Source organism: Artemia franciscana, chromosome 4 (assembly GCF_032884065.1).
Source record: "Artemia franciscana chromosome 4, ASM3288406v1, whole genome shotgun sequence".
Taxonomy (NCBI): domain Eukaryota; kingdom Metazoa; phylum Arthropoda; class Branchiopoda; order Anostraca; family Artemiidae; genus Artemia; species Artemia franciscana.
The window spans coordinates 18,053,831-18,075,723 of NC_088866.1; the positions used below are offsets into that span (position 1 = coordinate 18,053,831).

The 21,893-nt window shown below is 36.3% G+C and overlaps 1 protein-coding gene across 3 annotated transcripts in view; it reads right to left on the reverse strand.

The window, feature by feature from the left end:
* Positions 1-21,893, reverse strand: part of LOC136026091 (uncharacterized) — a 194,780-nt gene that overhangs the window by 95,224 nt on the left and 77,663 nt on the right. For all 3 annotated transcript variants that reach the window (XM_065702315.1, XM_065702313.1, XM_065702314.1), the window contains exon 10: positions 19,801-20,124. In XM_065702315.1, the coding sequence (XP_065558387.1) occupies positions 19,801-20,124 (324 nt within the window). The remainder of the gene's footprint in view (positions 1-19,800; positions 20,125-21,893) is intronic.

Here is a 21,893-nt window from a genome sequence, read left to right on the forward strand (position 1 = left end):
ACAACGCTACATTATGAACATAACCTTTGAATGCCAACTTTGTTTTCCTCAATGTCGAATAAGTGAAACCTTAGATAACTGTCATTTATGTATGATATAGTATGAAATATATATAAACCTAAAATGTGATAATATATACAATCATAGGCAAAGAGCAATGTGGGCAAAATGTATTATTTTTTTTTTTTTTTTTTTTTTTGTTTAGAACAGGGCATTTGGTATCGAAGGAGCTGTCGTCGAAACTTGCGAAAAGGACTTATTCGATTGGGAATTGACAGGTCCAGTGCCCTTTTTAATTGTTGAAAACGTTTGGAGGGCAACTGACCCCCTTCTCATGCCCACCATTTCCCCGAACACATTCAATCAACATTTTGAGATAGCCATTTTATTCAAAGTAGTTGAAAGATCCAGAAATTATGTCCCTGAGGATGACAGACCCCTCCACATCCCTCAGGGCAAGGGTTGTAAGTTATGCCCTGGGGGTATTTAAGGTTTATATAGAAAGGGTGGTCGTATAAACTTCGAAGGGGGCTCATTGGATTGCTAATCAGAAGTTTTAGTGCCCTTTTTGAGACTCATAGTGATCCGAGGGTGGATAACCCTCCCCCCACACACACCTTGTATTTTCCCGAAATACATCGTACAGAAATTTTGAGATGGCCATTTGTCGACGTAAAAACTTTGAGAAGAGCTCATTTGATTGAAAATTGAAAGGGCTAGTGCCCTTTTTAATAGTCCAAAGTGCTTGGACGGCCACTTACCTCCCTCCCACGCGCACCATTTCCCAAAAGACATCCAATAAAAATTTCGATATAACCATTTTGTTCAAGCAGTAAGGATGACAGCCCCCCTCACACACCTCATATTTTCAAATGCATCTGATATTAATTTTGAGCTGGCCATTTGTTGTCTTAGAAACTTTGAAAGAGCTCATTTGATTGAAAATTGAAAGGACCGGTGCCCTTTTTAGCAGTTGAAAATGATTTGAAGGCGACTAACCCCCCTCCCACGCCCACCTTTTCATAAAACAAATCGAATAAAAATTTCGAGATAGCCATTTTGTTCAACTTAATTGAAAGATCCGGAGCTTATGTCTTTGAGGATGGTACCCACCTCGACCCCCCCCCCCGCCCTCAGGGCAAGAGTTGTAAGTTATAGCCTGGGGGCATTTAAGGTATATATAGACAAGGGTGATCTTATAAACATCACAGGGGGCTCGCTGGATTCGTAATCAGAAGTTCTAATGGCTTTTTTAAGACTCAGAGTGATCGGAGGGTGGATGCCCCCGCCGCACCATGTATTTTCCCAAAATACATCTGATAGAAATATTGAGATGGCAATTTGTTGTCGTAGAAACTTCGAAAACAGCTCATTCGATTGGAAATTCAAAGGAAGAGTGCCTTTTTTAATAGTCAAAAATAGCTGGAGGGCAACTAGCCCCCCTCTCATGCCCACTATTTCCCAAAAACATCCAATCAAAATTTGAGATAGTCATTTTGTTCAACGTAATTGAAAGGACCAAAAATTATTTCCTTGAGGATAATCCCCCCCCTACAGCCCTCAAGGCAAGTTCAGTTATACCCTGGGGACATATAAGGTATATATAGAAAGGGTGATCGTATAAACTTCGGAGGGGGCTCGTTGGATTAGTAATCAGATGTACTAGTGCCTTTGTTAAGATTCAGAGTAATTGGAAGGTGGATAACCCCCACCCCTCCAAAGCCCGTATTTCCCCATAATGCGTCTGATAGAAATTTTGGAGATGGCCATTTGCTGTCGTAGAAACTTCGAAAAAGGCTCATTCGATTGAACATTGAAAGGGCTAGTGCCCTTTTTATTAGTCAAAAGTGATTGTAGGGCAACCCCCACACGCCCATCAATTCCCAAAACACCTGTAATCGAAATTTTGAGATAGCCATTTTGTTTGTGTAGTTGAAAGGTACAACCCCCATATCTTGTCAAGACAAAAGTAAAACAGTGCAAAATAGAGATGAAACCTTTTTATTAACAGTGAATAGATATAAAATTATTTAAATAGATATTTCGAACACATATACAGTGTTCATCATCAGCACATATACAGTGTTCATCATTTACTGCTGATGATGAACACTGTATATGTGTTCGAAATATCCAGTTAAATAATTTTATATCTATTCACTGTCAATAAAAAGGTTTCATTCCTATTTTGAACTATTTTACTTTCGTCATGGAAAGGCAGTGTGATCTTTGGTGTATATACTGATCTATATTCCTTAAAGTTTTAATAATTTTTAATTTATTAATGTTAAAAACTTAAACATTTTTTAAACGTATTTTGTTTATTTAAATCATACAATAAATAATCGAGTAAAACATAAAACGAGCAAAAATAAACATGAGTAGGGTTGACAATCCCCAGGCCTTCTCAAGACGAGAACATTATTTGCAATTTGCCAAAAACAAAATATATTTAAAATGCTTTCACCTTGTTTTTACTTGTTTAAAATGTTTTTACTAGAAATATGCAGGGGGAAGTCCCCCCTTGCAATCGAATTACAGCGCAAGTGTCTGGTGCCCTTTTTAAGAGTAACAAGAGATTGGAGGGCAAGCAGCCCTTCTGTCAGGCGCATCATTTTCCACACGCATCCAGTTAAAATTTTCAGACAGCCATTTTATTCACAATAGCAGAACGATCGAGCAACTATGCCTTTAGGGATTTTAGGCTTGTTAACCTCCCCCACAATTATGCAATTGGCACATTATGCTTTAGAACTAATTGTTGCTTCAAAAATAAATCAAAAGGCATTGCGTTAAAAGGTTGGCCAATAAGACACCTCAGCAACACATCGAGAACGACTAGGGGTATTAAGCTGGAACTTTTGGGGACACTACTATTCCTACTTCTGCTCTTACAATTTAAATAAATAAAAAGAGTGTAAGTGTAGCCAAGTTGTCATGAAGCATAGATAGAATCTTTTGGGAATGACACTAAATTCTGTTTTTCAGGTCAACTTCAGAAGCTATAAAATTAAATTAAATCATACTTTTTGCATCAGGATTAAAAAATTTGGAAAAGTTTCTCCAACTTACAAATAGCAGCCCATACTATGGATTCTCGTAGAAAAAACTGAACCATGAAAAACTCTATGTCAACAAAAAAGAACTGAAACTAATTAAAAAAAGTGTTTTCCACAAGAGAAGGTTTTCAAAGAAAAGTAAAGAACTCCATTAAACAAGGAATGAGCAAAAATAACGTCAAATAATCTTCCAAGCATAAAACTACCATGAATCACTATCAATAAATAAATGAAACTCGAAACGAAAAGAAATTACAATAGATAGCCGAGTCAAAATCAAAACGAGCAAAAACTTAAATGAAAAGGCACATAACCCCTGTGCCTTCTCAAAACCAGAACACAATATGCGCTTTACTGAAAACAAAATACATTTGAAATGTTATCACCCTTCATACTTTTATAGATTAACTAGCTGTTGGGGTGGCGCTTCGCGCCACCCCAACACCTAGTTGGTGGGGGCGCTTCGCGCCCCCCCCCAAGCCCCCCCGCGCGCGTAAGTCGTTACGCGCCATATTAGTTACGCGCCATATTAGTTACGCGCCATTGTAGTTGTGTCCCTGTGTCCCACCTGTGAATATAGATAGATTTATATATGTGTTTCAAACTACGTAAAAATTGCGAATATACAACATTCTTGGCTTTCCCATTGTCTGTCCATATACAAAGCCGTATGTACTAATAATGACGTCATATGCAAACGCTCTTTTTACAAACAAACAAACATGCATACACACAACTCGTTTTTATATAGATAGATAGATAGATAGATACAATACAAATTAACTACGTAAAACTTGTGAATATACAACAGTCTTCGCTGTCCCATTGTCTGTGCGTATAAATAGATTGTCAGGTTTACCGACCCTCAAAGATGCAACATACAATTGTACATTGGTAAAGCAATCTGTATTAAGATCTATACCGCATTTTTCTAGTGATTGCCCTTGAGCTTTGTTGATGGTGGTTGCAAATGCTAATCGAATTGGGAATTGCAATCTTTTAAATTGAAAAAGCAGATCCGTTGGAATCATGGGAATGCGAGGAATAAGAACAGCCTCACCCTCATAAGGCCCTGTCAAGATTGTGGCATCTATTAGGTTTTCCATTGTTTTTTTTTTACGGCAAGTCGCGTGCCATTGCAAAGCTTTGGTGGGTTGATATTTCTTAAAAGTATTATTGGTACACCTATTTTTAGTTGTAGCAGGTGTGGTGGACACCCTGAAGGATCTATGAAATTTAAAAATTCAGATGGATAATTAACCGCTTCATTTGGTTCCGAAATACAAATTAACTGCGTAAAACTTGCGAATATACAACATTCTTCGCTGTCCAATTCTCGCTGCATATAAATAGATTGTCAGGTTTACCGACCCTCGAACATGCAACGTACAATTGTCCATGGGAAAAACAATCAGTATTAAGATCAATACCACATTTTTCTAATGATTGACCTTGAGCTTTGTTAATGGTGATTGCAAATGCAAATCGAATTGGGAATTGCAATCTTTTAAATTGAAAAGGCAGATCTGTTGGAATCATGGGAATGCGAGGAATAAGAACAGCCTCACCCTCAAAAGGCCCTGTCAGGATTGTGGCCTTTATTAGGTTTTCCATTGTTTTTTTTTACGGCAAGTCGAGTGCCATTGCAAAGCTTTGGTGGGTTTATGTTACGTAACAATATTATTGGTACGCCTATTTTTAGTTGTAGCACGTGTGGTGGAAACCCTGAAAGATCTATGGAATTTAAAAATTCAGATGGATAATTAACCGCTTCATTTGGTTCCAAAACTGTGTCGACTGACTTGTAAAGGACTGCCTGGTCTTGAATCTTGGTCAAAACAATATTGTTGATTTCGTGGACGTCTATATTTTTGGGTGCGAGAATCGCTCTTTCACTTAGCCATTTATTATTTTTATAATTTTTTAGAATATTCGGAAATACTTTTTCAATCAATTCATTTTTGGACGTCACTAAATTACAGAAATCAGCAGGTAGTTGTATACGTCCTGAAATTGAGTCTACTGGGAGCTTTCCGTTTCCCATTGCCAGCAATTGATCTGAAAATGTTTGACCAGAGTCATCGTTTTGCAATCGGACACGCATATTTGTAGTTAATTTTAATGTTTTTACGTGTGCCCATAAATTAGAATTTTTCAGGCAAGCATTCATTTCGTCTGCAGGAGTTGATCTAGGTATTATAGGTAATGTTTGCCTGAAATCTCCCGCAAGCAATATTAAGGTGCTGCCAAAGGGTTTCGACTTCCCTCGCAAATCTTTCAAGCATTGATCCAGAGCCTCGAGCGATTTTTTGTGTGCCATTGTGCACTCATCCCAAATAATAAGTTTGCATTGCTGCAATACTTTACCCATCCCAGATGATTTGGAAATATTGCACGTGGGAGTTTCTGTAGAATGCAAGTTCAGAGGCAATTTCAAAGCGGAATGAGCAGTTCTTCCACCAGGCAGCAATGTTGCGGCTATTCCGGACGACGCAATTGCCAACGCTATATCATTTTTAGATCGAATTGATGCCAGAATCAGTTTTATCACAAACGTTTTACCAGTACCTCCTGGCGCATCCAAAAAGAAAATTTCTCCAACGTTGTTATCGACACAATGCATTATCGTATCATAAATGTCTTTTTGTTCCGACGTTAACTTGGAAATGTTATTTTGTACATACGACAATAGATCACTCGTACTGTAACTTTGTTCACGATCCAATTCTACACATGTCGAAACAGCAGCGATACGGTTAGGTGAAGGCATTCCCAAACCCTGAAGAGGTTTGTTTGCCATACTTATGCAAAAATCTTCTATAACAACTAAAGTGTAGTTATAAATTTCTGGTGAAAAATCAAAAGTCATGTCTGACGTCTCTAACTGTTTTCGATGAAGTATATCTTCGGACATTTTTGACTTATATTTTTCCCATAAATCTGTAGGAGCTGATGGAGAGCAAGTTGTTAAAATGATGCCAAACAATGCACGAATTTGACTTGGGGTTGACGTTTCGCACGCGTCATTGATGCAGTTATCCCAGTGTTGGTCATTCTCCAATAAATTCAGAGCTTGGCATGCACTACGGTAAGTGTCATGTATAGTACCATTTACAGTCCTCAAATACTCAAAGGATGTCGGACCGGGTACATTCACCAAAAGCAGGCGTAGAAAGAAGCATTCATGTTGATTGGGGTGAACGGTGTAGAGTCTTCCTATCGTGGTATCTTTGAAGATGGTAGGTTGGCCGTCGACTGACTTACCCTGTTTTCGACGTTCAAATACTTTATTTTTAGTATTCCACGTGTAATACGAAGGCACTTCAGTATACAGCAGTTTTTTCGCAAAAGAATCATTTTTGCAAAGCGAAAAAAAAGCTGTTAATGTTGTATCCGGTGGATTCAGGACTCTTTGTTGCACGTTGGTTTCCGTGAAATAAACACGTTGACCATTCTGTAAATGTACCGCTAAGTGAACAACAGCTGGACTACGTTCATGTATCGGAAATGAAAGAATTCGCCAAACAGCTTCATTACTGCTTATGTATCTTCCAGCCTGATATTCTACGATTTCATCGAAATCTTTGATTTCGGATGTATTTGATTGCCTTTACGGAGTTACAGTATTCAACGTTTATGTGTGCATTAAATGTTTTTGATAATAAAGGGGAATATGGAACAACCCACTGGTTATCTACTTCGATGGTGGTACCGTTACGCTTCTTTATTATTGCTGTTTTACCGCCATCTTCAGTAGATCTTCTTCTATATTGTGGGTAACCATCATTGCCAGTAATTGTTTTGGGTACTAAAAGTCGAGGATATTGCTTTGTGCACCTTCCTTTGGCCATGCATGGTGAATTTTCGTTCAGTGCACCGCAAGGTCCATGTATCATATTTTTTACAATAATATCATGTAACCCCTTATCGACATTTTTATCAGGTATTTCAGCGGAAATCACATCATCAATTTCGTTTGAAGTAATTTTTTTATGTAGCCAGATTAGTATATGTGCGTGTGGCAAACCTCGTTTTTGCCATTCCACTGAGTACATCCAGCATCGCACTGACCCAAACACTTCATGTTTTACAAGGTAGTTTATCAGTGATTTCAACTTTTGCCGGAAGACACGTGCCGTAATGTCATGCCTATGAACCGCCGATTGTCCTTGAAGTAAAAGCTGCAGTATCTCGTCCCAAGATTGATTACATGTAAATGTAATAAATAAATCTGGACGACCATAGAGACGAACATACGCAATAGCATCTTGAGCATATTCATGCATATGACGGGGACTGCCAACATATGACGAAGGTAAAATTGTTAATCTTCCAACGTTTGTGGTATTAAAGTACAATTGTTACTTTTTGTAAAAAAAAGTACTTCATCACGTTTGTGATGAAGTACAATTGTAAAAATTTATGATTCTCGCCTGAGAATGGTAGAAGGGACCCTGCTTTATGATAAATTTGCCCTTTTACTTTGAAAGTAGACATAAATTGATCTGGATTTTCGATTTGGGCTCCAAACGACGTCATTTGGAAACATGAGTTGTATTGTCTGATTTTTGACAAAAAACGCTTAGATTCTGACGTAGTTCCAGTAAGGAAAGTCTTCAATGGCTCTGGTGGTGCAGCCAATAGAGGAAGTTTAACTTTTCCTGAGGCGCAACACATTCCCATTGTTTCACCATTGAATTTCAAGGCCTTGCAATAGGGACAAATTTTAGACATTGTCCCGATTTGAACACATCTACTCAAGCTATAATCATCGACTGGGTTGTACCTGAATGCCAGGCGATAACTTTCAGATTGCTCTGATTCCTCGGCACGCTTTCTTTTCTTACTTTCTCTATCAGCAGCAAGCCTGTTTCCCTGCTGGTCTTTTGATTCCTCGGCACGCCTTCTTTTTTCACTTTCTCTTTTAGCAGCAAGTCTGCTTCTGCGTTGCTCTAGTAGTTCCTCGGCACGCCTTCTTTTTTCACTTTCTCTTTTAGCAGCAAGTCTGCTTCTGCGTTGCTCTGGTAGTTCCTCGGCATGCTTTCTGTTCTTTCTTTCTCTATCAGCCTCAAGCCTGTTTCCCTGCTGGTCTTTTGATTCCTCGGCACGCCTTCTTTTTTCACTTTCTCTTTTAGCAGCAAGTCTGCTTCTGCGTTGCTCTAGTAGTTCCTCGGCACGCCTTCTTTTTTCACTTTCTCTTTTAGCAGCAAGTCTGCTTTCGCGTTGCTCTGGTAGTTCCTCGGCACGCTTTCTTTTCTGACTTTCTCTATCAGCAGCAAGTTTTTTGGCATAGACTCTTTGAGCATCTTCATCAGTCATTATAAACTTAAGCATTAATAGAATTCTACGCGAACATACGTCTTATATAACTTGAATGACGTCACGCCTTCAAAGCAAAAATGATGGCAACTAATTTCATGACGTCAGCCGAAACATGACGGCGAACATATGTCTTATATAACTTGAATGACGTCACCTTCAAAGCAAAAATGATGGCAACTAATTTCATGACGTCAGCCGAAACATGACGTCACCTGATCCATCCACAGATCCACACACAGACAACTTATTTTTATATATATAGATTTTTTTAAATTCATAAACTAAAACAAGACAAGTTTTTTCAAAGAAAAGTAAAGAGTTACTCATTGTTAATAATTGATCTTTTAAATTTGACTCGGCTATTTAATGCAATTTCTGTTCGGTTTTAGTTTCATTTAGTTGTTGATAGTGATTTGTGGTAGTTTTAGGCTTGGAAGAAAATTTGACTATTTTTTTTTTAATAATTGACTTATATTTAATAATTGACTTTAATAATTGATTGATAATTTTTATAATTGACTTTTTTTTCTTATTCTTGGCTTAATGGAACTCTTTACTTATTTTTGAAAAACTTGTCTTGTGAAATTTTTTTTAAATTCAATTTAAGGAAAACTCAATAATGTAATACAAAATAACACATGATAAGTATAAGCATAATAACAAAAATAAAAACTATACTTAAATAATAGTAAAGACTTCAACTAACAGCGGCAATCAATACTTCATGAAACGCACATTTGTTTTGTAATTATAGTAAACGGAGAAAGTCAAGTCAAGTTCTTGTCAGTTGCTTCGGCTAAGTATTGTAGGCCCTTTGATTCAGAGGACAGCCATACGGGTATAGTATTGGAGCCATTAACCCCCCAAGACGTTATGACGCGCACCTGGGTCTTACGCAATAATATAGTGCAGCTGTAATGGTAAAGTAAACCTGTTTATTAATATTGCATGTCAAGTTAGATCTCAAGATACGCTAGTCAAGCGGAAGAGCCTCCGTAATAGGTAAATGTCTACTTATGTTGAGGGTATCAAAATCTTGCGTGAATTGGTATATTTATTGGAAATAACTTCTTTCCGATATGGTCCGTGCATTTTGGGGGTTTCTTCTTAGAGAATTTTTGAAGATATTTTCTTTGGAGAATGATATAAACTTAATCAACACATAGGAAAATTGTGCTTCTTAGAGGATTTTTAGAGATATTTTCTTTAGAGAATGATATAAACTTGCTCAAAACAATGGAAAATAGTCTTTCTTAGAGAATTTATAAAGATGGTTTCTTAGAGAATGAAATAAATTTGCTCATACCATAGTAAAATAGCCCTTCTTAAGGATTTTTAGAGATGTTTTCTTAAAGAGTGATATAAACCTGCTCAAAACGTGGAAAACAGTCCTTTGTGGAGAATTTGGTTATATTTGAGGTGCACCTGCATGGTACAATGTTATTAACTTTCTAACATGACCTACACATTGCTTTGAAAGACACAGACGTTTTATCGTACATAAAAGTTTTATTAATAAAAATATATACTCATGAAATCACAGAAAAAAGCTATTTAAACTGAACAAACAGAGACACAAAACGTGAAAAGCTGATAAGAATAAAATATAAGCAAAAAAACATAAATTAAAGAAAGAAGGGGGTCCTAGCCAAAAATTCAATGGGGGAGGGAGAGGGTTGCTATTACAGGTAAATTTAAACCATATTTGGAGATATTTCTGAGAGGTTCTGATCAAAATGCCTCGTTTCACACCTGCTTGCTACATTGTATAAATCTTGATATTAGTAAGATCATATTTTGAATGATCCTTAAGAATTACACTTTAAGCCTCATTACTTATAATAGTAATGATAAGAAAAAATGTCAACTTCACAATGCGTTTTCCCGTTAGTAAATGAAACACGCAAACGAAGGAAAAAGAGACACCTTGTGGTTTTCGTCATTTCTAAGAGGTTTTAATGGAAATACTACTTTTCTTTAAGCCAACACTATGCATATTCGCACAACCGTGACAATATATGGTTGGTCCGTAACGTCCCCGTGATTCATATTATCATTTCTATGACATTCTCATAAATTTTCTTAATAAAAACTATTATTTAAATCCCTTGATTTACGTTTTTTCACGCCACTCTCAACGTGATCCCCCATGGAAATTCACGAAATAGTGGCAATATATGGCTGGTCCTTGACATCCCTGTGATACATATTATCATTCCTAGGGCATTTTCAGAGATTTTTTCACATAAATTTTGCTTTAAACCCATTGGTTCGTGTTTTCGCAAGTCACCCCCAATGTGATGCCTCCCTCTCCCTGGAATTGGTTGTTAAGATGGGCCACCCACATATTGCCACAATGCGTGAATGGCTTGCAAAAACACGAACTAATGAATTAAAGCATAACATTTATAAAAAACTTTGAAAAACTCCTTAAGAAGGATAATATTTATAACAGGGATGTCAAGGGTCAGCCACATATTACCACAGTGGCATAAATCGCCACGGGGGGCTTTACGTTGGGGATGGCTTGGAAAAGTGAATCAATAGATTTAAAGCATAACTTTTATCAAAAATGTCTGAGAATGTCATAGGAAAGATAATGTGTATCACGGAGATGTCAAGGACCAACCAGATGTTGTCATGGTAGCGTGATATGCATAGTCTTGGCTTAAAGAACCGTAGTATTTTCATTAAATTTCTCAGAAATAACTGAAAACAAAAAAGTGTTGCTTTTTTCTTCGTTTGTGTGTTTCATTTACTAGCGAGAATACGTATTATAAAGTTGACATTTTTTCTTATTGATCTTAATTTGATCTTGCTAATATTAAGACATAAACTTATACGATGTAGCATTTAGGTGCGTTTAATAAAGTAATATAAACGAGGCATCTTCATTAGAATCTCTCAGAAATATCTCTAAATACGGCTCAAATTTACTTCTAAGAACAATACTCCGCCTTCCCCTAGAATTGGTTGCTAGGCCCCCCATCTTCCCTTAATTCACGCTTTTTTGCTTATAATTTATCCTATATCAGCAATTTTTCACTTTTTATTTTTCCGTTTGTTTAGTTTTAAGTGTTTTTTTTTAAAAAGACTTTTATGTACAGTAAAAAGTCTGTATTTTACAAAGCATTGTCTAGGTCATGTTAGAAAGTTAATAATTTTAGAACATGGAGGTGCACGTTAAATGTAACTAAATTCTCTAGAAAGGATGGTTTTCTTATGTTTTGAGCAAGTTTTTATCATTTTCTAAAAAAAACATCACAAAAATATATATATATAAATTTTGTTAAAAGAACCCCTCAATATGCCCGGATCATACGGCCAAAAACTGAAGAATCGCCTTGTCCGGGTTTGCTCAGAGTTCATTGATTCTCAACAATGCCTTCGCTACAACTTTTTTTGCTATTAAGCTTGCGTGATAATTCACTTTTGTTGTTAAGGTAGTCCTCGTAACATGGAAAAGCAATAGAGATATTATCGATCCAAGCAACTACGTATCTATTATGTAAGATGAGGGGGTTTGCCCTCGGGAACAATGGATATGAAACACGCAATTCGTAGCCTGTCGATCTGAGAAAAATCCAGTGAATTCCCTAATTGGGAAACTGCTGATCACATAGAAGGTATTTCCTGAATCAAAATATTAGGAAAGCTTTCTTGGTTCAGATGTCTGGGGCGCAGCTTCATTGGGGGAAAATCTTTTCTAATCCTAGAGTTGACCAGAATTTCTGTAATATAAAGGTTCCATAAGGAAAAAATCTTAAGGACAATGAAATCTTTCAAAGTATTACGTAAATATCACACTTTTGTGCTGTCATTACGTAAAAGTTATGAGTGAGCCACCGTTTCATAAAACTTACGTGTGTGCTGCCATTATGTAACAGCAACGTATCTGCCCTCATTACGTAACACCCAAGTGTGCGCCATGCTCAGTTACAAGCAAGGATTCTTTACGGGCCCCTGAAGAAACAAATCATTTGAGATTACATCTTTCCTAATAAATCTACCAAGTCTTGCAAGATTGCGTCACCCTTAAAATAAGTAAACATTCCCTATTACATCGGCTCCCCCTCTTGACTGTCTGAACTTGAAATCTAACATGACTAATGGACCTTGAAACCTTGAAATCTAGTGATGCAAGATTAATAAAACAGGTTTAATATACCATTACAGCCGCAATATGGTATTGCGTGAGACCCACGTGCGCGTAATAGCGACTTGAGGGGTTAGTGCCTCCAATAATATATCCACTATGACTGCCGTCGGATACAAAGGGCCAACACTACTCGGCTAATCACTAAACGACTGGAATTTTTTTTAATAATTAGGAACTCCTTTGAAAACCGATTATATAAACAGGGATAGTGGAGAAGCACAAAGAAAACAAAATTACAGAAAGTAATTTAACATTCCCTTCGGCCAAACTATAGAATCCAATTCATGAATATAATCGCATAAAAGAATTACGAGGATAGAATTGCAAATCAGCCTCTTCTTTTAACTCTGTATCCGACGTTTTGTAAGATGCCGATACTGCATTCAAGCTTTCCGTTTTACTGAGGATGAGAGAAGTTTGGTCACTAACTGTTTATAGATAGCTAACAATGCTTCTCTATGATGTTTAGATTGTAGATCTCTAGCTCTCCTATTTCGCTCCAAGGAGGATTGGTGAGAACCAATTTGGAGATAAGAAGTACTTTTTTTAACTTTGGCTTTGGTCAGGTGGCAACTTTTAAATGTGGAGGTTTAGACCTCTTACTAATAGCGTTAGAGGAATATTCAGTTTAACTATACTAATTTCAAAAATCTCATTATTTCGATTAGAATTTTATACAAACGTCACTCCTTAATAGTTTTCTATGCTCATTTTTTTCAATTTATATAGTTATCTTTTAAACTAATATAGTAATCTTTTCATATATTTTCAATTAATATAGTGATCTTTTCTTATCATATCTAGTTTATGGTGTTATACTGCATATTATATTGCTTTTACAGTTTATAGTGTTATATCCTTTTATACAATCATTTTATCCTCCGTATCGAAGCAAGCTCATGGCATATTTTAGAATAATAAATTAACGTCAATAGAAGTCAGAGAGACTGGTCGGACCGACTTGCTATAAATCTACGCATTCCAATGTCAATATTGTCATAGACCTTAGCAAAAGATCCCTTGTACCAAAGACAGATATAAACAGGTGCCAAACGGAAGGTCATTAAGTCGGAACTTTCGCAAAAGGAAAGCCAAAGAAACCTAGAGCCAAAAAGATTGGTTCCCGAAAATAATAGAGACTTTGAAATTCAAGCTTATTGGAACTCTTCCAAAGTTTCAAAGGCTTCGTAAATCCAGATCCTATTTATAAAGAGACATGTACATACAATTAGGTAACATGAAAAAGTTATTAATGAGATTAATGGGTTTGAGGTCTAGCCTACACAACTTTTCGGTTGGGAGAGGGGGATGAAAAAGCATACTTATGCCAGACAACAGTCGTAGATATTTCGAATATTGGGTAACTGTTCTACTTTTTGTTTTGGCCCATTGCCCTTATGAGAAATTAAATATAAAAAAAAGTTTTTTAACGGAAAGTAAAGAGCGACATTAAGACATTAAAACGAACAGAAAATACTTCGTATGTGAAAGGGACTGCTTCCTCATCAACGCCCCGCTCTTTACGCTAAAGATTGACTCTTTCTCTTAACTCTACCTTTTAAAACAGTAAAAAAAACTCCAAAATTCATTGAGGAGGAATTATTGTTGTTAAAAGAGATTTTAATAAGTAACCATTATCCGGGTTGGTTAATTGACCAGACTTTTTCGAAAAGAAGAAAAAAATCTCTAGAATTTTCTGACAATATTCTGGAAACAACAGAAAAGAAAGATATTTTTTGTTCTCTACCATATGTTCCAGGGTTGAGTGAAAAACTTAAAAAAGAATTTTACAAAATAATGTCTTAAAGGTAGCTTTAAGAGGTAGTAATACTTTGGCTAGTTTTTTAAATTCTGGAAAGGATCGAACTTCCGTAGAGCAACAAAGTGGGATTTATAAAATCCCATGTACTTGTGGAAGCTCTTATGTGGGACGTACTAACCAGAATTTAAAAATGAGATTGCAACAACATCATAATTCTATGTCACCATCTTTAAAGCAAAATACCAAACCTGAAGATTTCACGTCGCCCCTTTTGGAAAACCTATAATTATCCAAATCATTTTATTTTGTTTGAAAATGTTTCTTTGATTTCTAGGGACCAAGGTTTAAAGCAAATTTTCAGGGAAACAATCGAAATAAAAAAAAAGAATTCAAGAATAATTCCATAAACAGAGATACAGGTTAATTTGGATTAAATTTAATTTATGATAATTTACTGAGGTCAAACAAAATAAATATCACCTCACCTAAGAGCTATGACCTCTGTCCACGTAATATGTCAGATAAATCTAATGAACCGGAGCCGAAAAGGTCAAAGAGATTTGCTTCCGCTATAGCATCGAAAAAATAAGAGCAATAAACTATATGTAATTAGTTTATTAGATATAAATTTTGTTTGTTTTTATTCATGTCTTTTAGTTTCACTGCTGATGATGAACACTGTATATGTGTTCGAAATATCCAGTTAAATTTTATGTCTGTTCACTGTCAATAAAAAGGTTTCATCCCTATTTTGAACTGTTTTACTTTCGTCATGGAAAGGCAGTGTGGTCTTCGAAGTTACCTACGTTTTAAGTTTTAATATCGCTCCTTACTTTCAGTTAAATTTTTTTTTTTTATTATATAGTTTCTGAAAGTTTTTGAATTAATGCAGGTTTTAGTTTTGGCTCTCCACACATGAATAATTAAAACGAAATGAACATATTATTTTTTTTTGCTAAATGGCTTTCTCATAGTTTTGACCGGACGATTTTGAGAAAAAAGGAGCGGGGGAGGAGGCCTAGTTGCCCTCTAATTTTTTGTTTACTTAAAAAAGCAACTAGAACTTAAAATATACGTAACTTACGAATCGACTTACGTAACGAATTTCTATATTCGTATGTTTTCATTACGTATATGAGGGGCTTTACCCCCTCGTCAACACCTCGCTCTTTACACTAAAGCTTACATTTTGTCCCAATTCCTTAAGAATGACCCCTGAATCACAAAGGCCGTCGAATAAATAGTTGAAATTACTAAAAATACTTTAGCGTAAAGACCAAAGTATTGGGAGGAGGTGACACCCTCATATGCGTAACAATTTCTGTTCATTTTAAGTTTTAATGCCGCTCCTTACTTTCAGTCGAGAAAACTTTTTATTTCTATTTTTTCATTGTTTTTAAAAATGCTAGAAAATCCTGCGCCCCCTTCAGGGAAATGCTCTTCCCCTATCCTCCATGGAAAGACTCTCCCAAGTAACCACCTCCCCTCGACCCCCCCCCCCACAAAAAGCTGAAAACATCTGTGGACTCCCCAATAACCATTACTATATGTAAACGCTGGTCAAAGTTTGTAACTTGCAGCCCCTCCCACTGGGACTGTGGGGGAGTGAGTCGTCCCCAAAGACATAGTTATCAGGTTTTTCGACTATGCTGAATAAAATGGCTATCTTAGAATTTTGATCCGGTGACTTTGGAAAAATGAGCGTAAGAGGGAGCCTATGTGCCCTCCAATTTTTTTGGTCACTTACAAAGGGAACTAGAACTTTTCATTTCCGTTAGAATGAGCCCTCTCGCGACATTTTAGGACCACTGGGTCAATACGATCACCCCTGGGAAAAAAAAAGAACAAACAAATAAACACACATCCGTGATCTGTCTTCTGGCAAAAAATACAAAATTCCACATTTTTGCAGATAGGAGCTTGAAACTTCTACGGTTCGGTTCTCTGATACGCTGAACCTGATGGTGTCATTTTCGTTAAGATTCTATGATCTTAAGGGTTTTCCCCCCTATTTTCGAAAATAAGGCAAATTTTCTCAGGCTCGGAACTTTTGATGGGAAAGACTAAACTCGATGAAACATATATTTAAAACCAGAATGAAAATGTGATTCTTTTGATGTAACTATTGGTATCAAAATTCCGTTTTTTAAAGTTTTGGTTACTATTGAGCCGGGTCGCTCCTTGCTAAGGTTCGTTACCACGAACTGTTTGATAGCATTATTTCCTTTTAAGAAGGGCGTTGGATTGAATGTCTTAACGTTTCCCCCGAAAACAATAATAATATTCAAACGATTAGTTTCTGTACCATTTTGGGCCCAACAATAAAAACGACCTTTTTATGTTATTTTAAAGGTTTTTGTGTGTTATCGAGAGATTCGGATAGTATGTCAGGAGCAGTACGGTAGAGCATCCGAGTTAATGTTTCCTTTAGGACAACTTTACGGAAAGAAACAAAGTACCTTGAGTTTCTACAAAAAAAAAGGTTCGAAATAATGCAATAATAAAAACCAATAATATAATATGCACAATTCAAAGAGGAATCTATTGTAAAAGAAGTTTAGGGACTCAAGCCCCCAAAAATAGCCAAAAACTTTTTTTCTCCAAGCGACCTGAAACTTATATCTAGAGGGGGCCCCAACGTAGAAGGTAAAATGAAAAAAAAATTGATTCCTTCTAAAATGGGACAAAAAGCTCTTCTACGGTTTGAAACTTACATCCCTAAGTTTCTCGACCAAGGGGACTCTAGCACACAATGTAAAAAAAGAAAATAATAAAAATTGTTTAAGCCGAGAATGAACCCCAAATTGGGACCAAATTTGTCTATTTTTGGAACAACTTGAAACTTAAAACCACGTATAAGGGGCTAAGGCGAGTGTTATATTAAAAAAAAAAAAAAAAAAAAAAAAAAATGAGCTTTATTTATTTTTGGTAAAAAAGCAACAAAACCTTAAAGCATTGATACAAAAAAATAGTTTTGGCCTTTAAGAGCCCTACAGGAATAAAGTTCCGGTAAAGCATCGATTTTAATCGAAAGACTCTATGTGCATCCAGGTTATCAAAATAGTGTATCTGCATAGTCTCAAAAACAGCTTGGGGAATAGAGTTGAAGCTTCCAGTTGTGTTTAGGGGCCGATTGGACATGTGTTAGGGGCCGATTGACTTAGGGGGCTGGCACAAAGATAAATCCAAACACATTAAATGTATATAGATTATCAAAATGACTGAGATATTTTAAATATCTCAGCAATGGCTTTGGTGAGGGTGTAGTTGAATCGAAACTTTCTAAGCATAGAGGGAGGGCGCAAGGGGACTTTTTTGCATTAGGGCCTAAAAGTTTGTGCATTATTAGCCACAGTGGAACTTAGTTCTATTGATGGTGAAGTATTGAGATTTTGTCAAAATAGCATAGCAGAAATGCATCAGGAACATTAGGGATCAATTTGAAACTTTCAGGGACTGTTGAGTGACCAACTGAACTATGGGTTTTGACTGCTTGGGAGGTGGGGGGGAGTCAAACCTAGACACAACATGAATTCAGGTCGTCAAAACAGCACATCTACAACTGAATTTATAGTAAAAACAATATTAAAAAATTTATTTAAACAATAAAGAGCAGATGATAAAAATCCCTTAAGCCGGCAGCCTGTAAAATTTTTAGCCTTCCATATTCCAATCTCACAGGATCTACAGAGAAATCAACTACTCATGACGCAAAAGCAGGGGATAACAATGAAGGTTCGCTATGTTTCTCTTATTATGTTCCTTTAAAGAAATTACAGCATCCTCATGGCTGGTTACTCCGAGCCTCTCATCCTTTCTTGTATTCTGAACCCATCGATGCAGTTAAAGCAATTATTTACCAAACCAGAAAAAGCACGAACGAAATTTCTTTTATCTTCTTAGCAAAAATCATTTTATAGGAGGATAAAAGACATATGATCGAATGATCAGAAAAGGGGTGAACAAGATTCAGCTGAAACCCCCTAATTTTCGGCTAAACGTCCTAATTTCAACTAAAGATCTATTTGCCAAAAAATACACAAGAAATTATCTGTTTGCCAAAATACACCGATGACGGTAAAAAATAAACAGAAAAAAACATCGATAGGCCCGTATTTAAATCTTTGGTGGCCCTTAAGCCCAAGCGTTTTGGCGCCCCTAGGCACAAATAATTTTTTTTCGGGAAGACAGAGATTTACTGGGTAATCCCCGAAAATTTGGGTATATTGGAAGCCATGAACCATGAGCTAAGGAATTCCTGTGTTGTTATAAATCACTTTCCTATGAATAGGCAGCGCAGTAGCAAAATGCACCTTGAACTTTGACGATAAGTTATATCCTCTTTAGTTTTAGTCAAGACAAAAATCGCAGAAAAAGTGTTTTTCGCACCCCTCGGCATTGTGCATCCCTAGACCCGGGCCTACTGGGCCTATGCGTAAATCCTGGCCTGCTTACTATTGGTATATTACGCAGAGCGAACCTTCGGAGACTCGAAAATCGCAATACACAAGTTTCGCTTTTGTCACTGCTTTTCAGAATGAAATTATCTACATAATTTAGCTAAGTTTCGTTAAAATTTTGACTCTTACTTAAAAATGCTTCGAAAAAACATCGCAGTTTACCAAATAATTACGTAAAAAAATGATGATGAACCTTTTCGTTTCTTTTATGATAATAAGCATAGAGAGTTTATTTTCAAAGTATACTTTAAAAGTTGGAAATTGCATATCCAGTGCATCGATGGGCGGTGCCATCAAAAGTCGGTCATCTTGAGCCAGTCTCGTTGAAGACATAGCCCTGTATTTATAATTTTTACTTATTGAAAATGCATCTATGTATCAGGATTTGTGACATTGGGGCATTAGCTTAAATTCCACTATGCAGGCATAGAAGAATGACTCCTTTTGGTACGCCTGGTACGTCATAGCTTGGTTGAGGATCCTGGAGCTTCCCAGTGAAGGCCCCAGTCCTTCTGCTCCCAGTTCTTGTCCACGCCATGCTAGAATGACTCCAGGGTTTGAGACTGGATGATTTCTCGCTTAGAGATATTGCTCAATCATTCCTTTAGTGTACAGCTAGGGAAAAACTTCGACAAAAATCCTGGTGCCCCCCTCCCCACCTAGAAAAATTTCTAAAGGCTTTCATATATCCAAGCATAATGAGAACACACTTTTTAGAGATTACAATCACAAAATTCACAAAACAAGGAAATGAAAGTGATGAGGATAGACCTAACTTATGCATCATCGTTCCTCTCCGTATACTTTCCATTTTAAACTGCTATAAACTATCTCCTGTTCCCCTTAGAAACATAATATATTGGAGCTTTGGAGCTCCTATATATTGCTCGGATTCATTGGAGCTCCTACCGATGGGTTTTAATATTATTCTTGCAGTTTTTCCACTTTGTCAAATTACGAACCTAAAACTTTGCTACCTACTTCTTTGGATCAGCAGTAAAGTGTTTTTTACACAAAGACTAAATGAAATATACATACCTTGTGATACAAACCATCAAATCAAAAGAGAGACGAATTTTCTCCAAATGATTTTCCCTTACAGCAGGAGAAGTATCTACATCCGACCTTAGCGTAGAAACAACCTCTAACAATCCAACCTCAACAGCTGACTTCACAAGATATTTTATTTGCACGACGGGAAGGGGCTTTGGGACATTTTCTTTGTCAAGAACAAGTAGAAGCAAATGTATGGAGTTGCGATGAATGTCTATGTGTGGGCTTTTTATTACAGTTTCAACCAATCGCAAGATGGCACTCTGATAAGATTCAACTGGGTTAGGCTGGCTTAAAGCAGTGTTGTTACTAAAAGAAAGAAATATATATGAATAAAGTTTAAATGTAGAGGGCTAGAATATAGAAACCAACTTTTTTATAAAAAAAAAAAATGCTACATTAACATACAAATAGAGATATAGAGATAAATAGATAATTATTCCGACTATGAAAGCGGCTGTCCCCTACTCAACGCCCCGCACTTTACGCTAAAGTTTTTTATTGTTTTAAAAGTAGAGTTTTGAGAATAGTCGTTCAAGAGGGGATAACCCCTTTCATATACGGAATAATTTCTGTTCGTTTAAAGTTTTAATGTCGCTCCTTACTTTCAGTAAAAAAAAACTTATTATTTTTTAATTAATTTCTGAACGTTTTTGAATTAATGCAGGTTTGATTTTGGCTCACCATGCATGAATAATTAAAACGAAATTTGGTTATTAATATTACTTTTTTTGGCTAAATGGCTTTCTCAAAGTTTTGATCGGACGATTTTAAGAAAAAAGGGTTGGGGGAGGGGGCCTAGTTGCCCTCCAATTTTTTTATTTACTGAAAAAGGCCAATAAAACTTTCAAATTCATTCAGAAACGTCTTTATTAGTAATAATTATGCGTAACTGACAAATTAATGGTATTTTATTAAGTATATAAGAGGGTTCACCACCCCTCTTCAATACCTCGCTCTTTATACTAAAGTTCGAATTTTGTTCTGATACTTTAACAATGACCCCTGAATCACAAAGACTATTTAATTAGAAAAAACAGCCCTATTGAAATTACTAAAAAATATTGGCGTAAAGAGCGAGGTATTGAGGAGGGAACGAACCCCCTCATAGACGTAGTAATTTCTGTTCGCTTTATCTTTTAATGTTGCTCCTTACTTTCTTTTCTTATTTAATTTCTGAACGTTTTTGAATTAATTAATTACTAAATGAATGTTAATTAAATGAATTAATTAACTGGTTTTGATTTTGGCTTACCGTACATCAATAGTTAAAACAAAATTTGCATATTAATTTTTAACTTTTTTTTGGCTAAATGACTTTCTCAATGTTTTGATCGCACGATTTTGAGACAAAAGGGGCGGGGGAGGGGGCCTATTTACCCTCCCAATTTTTTGGTTACTTAAAAAGGCCACTTGAACTTTTAATTTTATTTACGAACGCTTTTATTAGTAATAAATATACGTAACTTAAAAGTTAACTTACGTAACGAACTTCTATATTCGTATATTTTTATTATGTATATTTAGGGGGTTCACCCCCTAGTCAATAGCTCGCCCTTTACACTATAGTTTGTATTTTTTTCAGATTCTTTAAGAATGACCCCTGAGTCACAAAGGCTGTTTAATTAGAATAAAGAGCTCTTATGAAATTACTAAAAATACTAAAAATTTAGTGCAAAGAGCGAGGTATTGAGGAGGGGACGAACCCCTCATATACCTAAAAATTTTTGTTCGTTTCAAGCTTTAATGTTGCTCCTTACTTTAAGATAAAAAACTTGCTTTTTTTATTTAGTTTCTCGTTGTTTTTTTAATAATGCTGGAAAATCCAGCGCCCCCTTCATGGAAATTCTCTTCCCCCATGATAAATTCTTCCATGGAAAGATCCTCTCTGTAACCTCCTCCCCTGACCCACCCCCACCAGAAAAAAATCCCCCCTGAAAACGTCAGTATACTTCCTAATAACCAATACTATATGTAAACAATGGGCTAAGTTTATAGCTTCCAGCCCTTCCCCCGGCGACTGTGGGGGACCATGTCGTCCTCAAAGATATAGTTATTAGATTTTTCAACTATGCTGA